Source organism: Eutrigla gurnardus (genome assembly GCF_963514095.1).
Source record: "Eutrigla gurnardus genome assembly, chromosome: 6".
NCBI classification, from domain to species: domain Eukaryota; kingdom Metazoa; phylum Chordata; class Actinopteri; order Perciformes; family Triglidae; genus Eutrigla; species Eutrigla gurnardus.
The window spans coordinates 11,674,263-11,680,717 of NC_139920.1; the positions used below are offsets into that span (position 1 = coordinate 11,674,263).

The following is a 6,455-nucleotide window of genomic DNA, read 5'->3' on the forward strand; positions in this document are numbered from 1 at the left end:
GAGTGATATTAATAAGCATGCACGTAACTAAAAATGGTGCAATCATATTCATTTTGCACTCATTTTGTGGGCAAATTGTAGTGACTTTTCATTCTGCCTTGTCAGAGAACTATAATTCACCACTTATACATGAAGTGTTAAAAGGACATATCTATTTTGATAAGACTGGATGAAAGGGGCAGAGTGGTCTTCTCCATTCATTTAAAAAATGAATTAAATAAAGTCCCACTTGAAGCAAAGAACAGTTCAAATGAAAACTGTTCAGGGATGTTTGTTGTTTCTGAAAATGAATATAGCTGTGATCATCACAGATTCTGTTCGGTAGCAAAGATAAGCAATTTGGAGATCTCAAACCCACAGCAGACAGTGCAGTAAATGATCCAGTACACAATCCCCAACAGACAAACAATGACAATATATATAACAAATGTAGATGTTCTCCTACTCGTGTTAGCAAAACATCTACGGGGAGATTTCAGGATGGATCGTTGGGCTTTTGGCAGACTGTGGTTTATATCTTGACTTGATTTTCGTCCATGAATACTGCCTGTCCCCGTTGTCAGAGGGGCAGCTGAGACTGTATTCTGCCAGTGAAGAGCCAACTGGCCAGCATTATTTAGACGTTATGTGAATGACTGAAAAGCTTGTCTGCTGAAATCGAGCAGTTGCTCCGAGCAGCTCTTCACAACGGTACAACGTTACATCACATTTTGGCGACTTTAACCTCTCAAATCACAGGTGGTCAGTGCAGAATGCTTTCCGCCACGCATGATTTAGCATCCAGTTGGCTTTAGTTAAGAAACCACTGATAGGGAAAAGGAAAACAATGTGAATTCTTAAGCTGCATTAATTATTTTGCGGCATCGAGGGGGCAGAAATACTCTAAATATCTACTTTCCCAACTAAATGATTGTGGAAACATTGTGGTTTATTTAAATGTGATCGCTTAGATGTATTTCACTCTATATCTGAACATACATTTAATATGATCATCTGTCTTTGGGATTCAATTTCAATCTGTGGGAGAGAAATCTATGTAGAGAGTTGGTCAGACAGGTCGCCACATAGACACAGGGAGAACAGATTTGTAGTCCCCAGAGTCCAAAACAGTTAGTTGTGATGGATTCAGATCCCATTAAGCTATACAGTGCTGTTTTTTTTCTTCTCATTTATAGGCAGTTGTGTGGGTGCAGCAGGATCTGAAGGAAAGGAATGATCTGTTTATATGTGAGAAAAAAAAAAAACATTCTATCATTTCCGCAGTGAGGGAAAGGGCGAGAGCGTACCTATATTTTAAAAACATTTAAATAAAAATCTCACAACAGGCCAAAACATATCGAGTACAACCAGGATTACAGAAGGCCATTGTTGTTCTTGGTATTAGATAAAAATGTCAAGAGGTTACTATGGAGAGGGAGGCAGCATTTTGAGGTTGTTCATATGCATCATGCCTTTGGACCAGCTGTTGTTCACCTGACACTGGCTCCACTCTACACTGATGACATCTGAATACACAAAGTAGACAGTTAGCCAGCTTGAACTCTGCCTGCACTTTGTCAGAGCAATTATAATGGCAGATGTGAACAATTTAATGGGTACAAATTAGATAACAGCATTATCACTGTAATCAATGTCATAATGACCTAATCAGAGGGCTTTTGTATTATCCTGTATGTGTTTTCTACATGCTTGCTTTGCAGACGGCAGTGGCTGTGCTCCGACTGAGGTATAGCTTTGCTGTCATTTATTATCTGGAGTCGATGGCTGGTGCAAACAGTTGCAGTTATAATAAAGTTTTATTGCTCTTCCTATTACGTTAATGCTGTCACATAATCTCCCCGTGCTTCCTGTTTGCTAGAAAGCCCTTTCTCATTCACATGATACGGTACAAAAGCTCAGAGCAGGTGGAAGCAGTCATTGTCTGAGCTCTTTATGACACGGAGCAGAGCGGTTTCCAAGGTGCACGTCTGCAAAAAACATCGGCCGCAGAATGTCTCATGATTCGGAGCAAATATGTCATTGTCATTTTTACATCAGGTACGGGAAATGATTAAACAGGAAGACTTGAGTTGTACACAGTTTTGCAAATACGCCACCTGACCATACATTTACATTTGATGTGTGGGCTGAGTGTGTGAGATAGTTAAAATACCCATGATATCAGTGTCATAATATCTGTGAAATGCTTTGTATTTGATACCCTATGTATGCATGTACTGTTACATCTAAAATGAGATTTAAACAATGATGACTCTTCCCTTCAACAAAAGATCAACACATTTTAGCATCGTTTTCAAATAATTTACTTTATTTGATGATATGTAAAAAAAAAGACAACAGCAATATAAATTATGTACTATAAATTAAATTGCACATTTTTACATCCGCTTAGTAAAAATAGAACAATTATTTCATGGGCAAATAAATACAAATAAATACAAATTCATTAAGTTCCTCACATGCCTGTTTCACAAACAGTGTAAGACTTTGACAGAGAGACATTGCACATCACAAATGTTTGCCTAATAGCAAAGGGAAAAAAAGTGCTTTCCTCCACCCTTCCTATTCGATTGTCACTCAGTCTGTTCTACTTTCACTTGACTTAAATGTCCGCGCTTCATCTCTGTTCACTCAGCAGTCTTTTCTTCCTTCCATTTTCCTTTCTGACGGAAAACGCCCGTCCACATCTGCTCTTGTGACGTTCTCTGTGTTGTGCATCCGCGTCCAGCTTTTTGATGCAGAACCTAACGTTGTGCCTGTTTTGCTTTCTCGAGCCTTAAGGCAAACCCACTAACAATCCTCCATCAGCTCATGGAGAGAGAGAGAGAGAGAAAGAGAGAGAGAGAGTTCACGCCTTCTTCTCCTGTCGGGGCTGCTTGGTGGTCTTGGCGCTTGGTTTGGCCTGGCACACGAGATCCCTGTAGGCTGGAGAGCGGAGGAAGCGAGGGTAGCAGTCTTTGGCCATGAGCATATAGATCTTGTGCTGGGCCGAGTCGAAGCAAGAAGAGGACGCTGCCAGCATGTTGGCCCTGGTGATGTCACGAGTTTCGTGGTCGATGTTAATCTGTTAAAAAAAAAAAAAAAGGACAGAAGCAGATTAGTTTTTTTTGTCCAGTTGTGAGAAGTTTGCAACTATGCCTGACTGTGTTTTTGGGCCTCATCATTTAAGTTTCCTTCGTTGAGATGTATCTTACCTCTCGCGGAGCATCGCTGCCGATGAATTCGTCATAGATCTTCTGGGCTTTGGCTGGTAGTTTGGCAGTCGACTTGGTACTCCTGTAATCTTCACAGGCAAAGTAGAACAAAATGTTCTCCTCGCTGAACTCAGACACCAGGAAGGCTGTGAAGGCACACAGTCCATCTGAGGGAAGAGAGGAAATTTAATTACACATAATGGTCACGCAGCGGCTGCATGTGACTCCACAGCAAGTGTCTTTACTAAATCCGCTTCCTGGCATGTGCGTGTGTTTTTTTTTTTTTTTGGTGTCCAACAATATTAACTTACATTTGCTGGACAGGAGTTTTTCAAAGGACTCTTTCCACCCAAGGCATTCCTCCTGGGTTGGCCTGAAAATAGATGGAGCAAAATTAGATTCAACCCAGAAGTTTAATCAAGCACACAGTGAAATGAATGTGTAGTTTATAGTGCAGTACATGTGATGCTTACTTGTTTTGCCCTATTTTGCAGCAGGATAGGTTCCAATTGGATTTTTGCAAAATGCTTCCCAGCCTTGCTTTCAGTTCCTTGGCTCTGTGAGGAAAATAAATGAGAGTTAGATTTTTCACAAGACCTTGATTGCATACTGACAAAACCATTACTGTGCGGTAAAACCACAACATGAATCCACACTGAGCACACGGTCTAAATTTAGCAGAACCTACAACAGACTCTTTTAGCTTCTCAAATGCCCTCGCACAGATGTACAAAGATAAAACAGCAGAGCTGCCTTCCATAGTCTGTAATCCAAATCCCCCACACTGCATCATGTGAGTGTTTGAATGAAAGTCAAAGTACCTTTCCAAGCAGCCGGTAGGCAGCGATGACAGTCCTTTGCACATAGTGAAGCAGCAGGTTGGAGGTGGTGGGGGTTGGTGTCTCGATCAGGTGGCAGATAAATATCCGTTCAGTGGGGAGAGAGATTGTCTGTGTGTCTGAACAGAGCCAGAGCAGAGGTTTTATAGTCCCACCTCTCCTCCTCTGACATGTCATCAGCCCACAGCCAATCACAGCAGAGGGAGAGAGAGCGAGCGAGAGAATTATAAAAACCACTGATATTCTACAGTACGCCATTTGCTTGTTGCATATCCCACGAAAATGCCACAGTGAATCTTTGAGTGTTTTCTTTTCACCCTTCTCTTAAAAAACAAAAAACGTTTTATACACATGAGAACAGAGCATTCCAGACTATTAATGTGAGAATATAAATGCCAGTTCACATCAACATTATTTGTCACATTTGATCTTATATTAGCTTCTTTGGGATTTTAGCTCCAAACTTGTATTTTATCATCACCCAGCTTGTACTTTTTATTTATACAGGGTCAACTAACTATCATTGTATACACTGTTACAAGCTGATCCGCTAATAACATCCTGTGTCGTCAAATCATTTCTCGACAGATGCTTGGCTCCTTTGTCCCTGGTTCATTGTCCTGCGTTGCACAAAGAAGACATAATAGAAGAAATTGGCATGTTGATTCTTATGGTAAACACAATCACAGCCATTTATGGACCTGATAAAAAAGGTGTTCATTCCAGCGAGTGATGGGAAGGGAAACGTGGTATTTACTCTGTACGTCCAGCTTGCTTACAGTAATGTAATTAAACAGCCAACTGCTCAGACCCAATAAAGCTGAAGCGGGTCCGTCTCCCATATGGCGACCTGCAGGCTGCTTATGATTCCTTAATCATATAACTCTGATTAAAAGGTGCATTAGAAAATCCAAGGCAATACATAACTGCAATGACTCTAAAAGGTGTGTTCACACCAAATGTGAAGCAAATGAGCCACATTTTTAATTTTTGCCAGTTGAAAACTGAATCAGAAATGGAGACAAAAAAAAAAGCTCTAGAACCTCACATTTGTACAGAGACCAAACAAAATATAAACCATAGACCATCCATGGTACAAACAACAAGGTTACTGGTGTATTTATGTCTCGATTACTTTATTTTAAGTATTCATAGGGCAGCTACAGTGTTAGCATAGCCGACCTCCGATGGATCCAAAAACAAGCATTTTAAAAGTGATTTGCTTATCGTCTTGCAGACCTAACAAACCATCACTTCAAGTTTTTTTTCATACAGTGAATAAATGATAATTCAATTCACCTCTGGGCGATGTTATGAACTCAGACAGTGCAACATTTGATTACTCGATGTAGCCTATCAGAGACTTCACAAGTCTCAAAAAGTTGTTATTTCAGTCATGAATGATAAAACCTTGTCTACATCCAGGGTTTTTGTGCTGTTCTATTCAAAGCTACAACACCAAGAGCCACCAGAGCTAATACAAGAAGTAGAGCATTACAAGGACCTCAAATGACAGTGGAAACATTGTATTTCACCCATTATATAAGTTTCTCCACTGGCGTTTCAAGGAATTGAGGCCCGGCAGGGCTGTTCTTCCCTTCTCAAAACAAAATGAAGAATTTCTTTTTTTTTAATTGAAAGTAAAAGCTTAAGTGAACCACAGCTCAGACCAACACAGTATTACTGTATAAATACAGAAACACTGATTTCACAATTACTTTACAAGGTAAATAATTTCCGAGAACACCGGACTCTAGATTTCCACAACTGTTGCTCAGAAAAGGAAATTGTGCTTTTGTTGGAGACTATTTTTTAGCAGGGGATTAATACACACTAGTGCAGTAGTGAGTAGTGAGGTCACCAGAAAATGTATGATTTTGGTTGAAAGGTCAGATATTTGTCACCTACAACAACATCAAATAATTAATTTCAAATTACCCTGAGACAATTTCCATATCCCTGGGCTAAAAAACAATCAATGGCTAGGGCACTTCCTGTGATGCATTAGCATTGAGTAAGATCTCATCACATAACATGACAAGGCAGCACTGATGAGGATGAGTCAACTAATTTGGAGTGGACTGTATAGGGATACTTAACCTGTTCATATTGTGCTGGGGAAGATTTAATTGCACCATTATTGAACAACGGTTTGCCTGAGAAGCCTGGGGGATCCTGGCCACCCACTCACCTACTCATACTGTGATGTCACCACACTCACGCCTCTGTCAGTCCTGTTGACACTTGGAAAAAGAGAGAAGAAGAAAAAATAACTGCCCTTGAAGCTGGCAGGTGCAACACACACACACACACACACACACACACACACACACACCTTACATGAATATGCGCTCAAACCAGGCAGCAACTTCTCCGGTTCTGAGAAGTGAAGTGCCTTAAACTTGCATTCTCTCTACTGGCC

General features: G+C 40.5%; 1 protein-coding gene across 1 annotated transcript; it reads right to left on the reverse strand.

The window, feature by feature from the left end:
* Window positions 1-2,344: 2,344 nt before the first annotated feature.
* On the reverse strand, window positions 2,345-4,140 carry LOC311015152 (regulator of G-protein signaling 16-like). The gene is made up of 5 exons (XM_084012253.1): window positions 4,016-4,140; window positions 3,668-3,751; window positions 3,506-3,567; window positions 3,195-3,361; window positions 2,345-3,064 (listed from the first exon to the last, which is right to left on the reverse strand). Exons 1-5 carry the CDS (start codon window positions 4,057-4,059, stop codon window positions 2,849-2,851), a joined length of 573 nt encoding a protein of 190 aa, XP_083868379.1. The 5' UTR covers window positions 4,060-4,140; the 3' UTR covers window positions 2,345-2,848.
* Window positions 4,141-6,455: the final 2,315 nt, after the last annotated feature.

What these genes read in the sequence shown, in the direction of transcription:
- LOC311015152 (XM_084012253.1), bottom strand. Translation starts at nt 4,059, where the DNA reads ATGTGCAAAGGACTGTCATCGCTGCCTACCGGCTGCTTGGAAAG. An exon ending in CCTACCGGCTGCTTGGAAAG is followed by an intron (nt 3,752 to 4,015) that starts GTACTTTGACTT and finishes TTTTCCTCACAG; the next exon opens with AGCCAAGGAACTGAAAGCAA. An exon ending in GCAGCGATGCTCCGCGAGAG is followed by an intron (nt 3,065 to 3,194) that starts GTAAGATACATC and finishes TTTTTTTAACAG; the next exon opens with ATTAACATCGACCACGAAAC.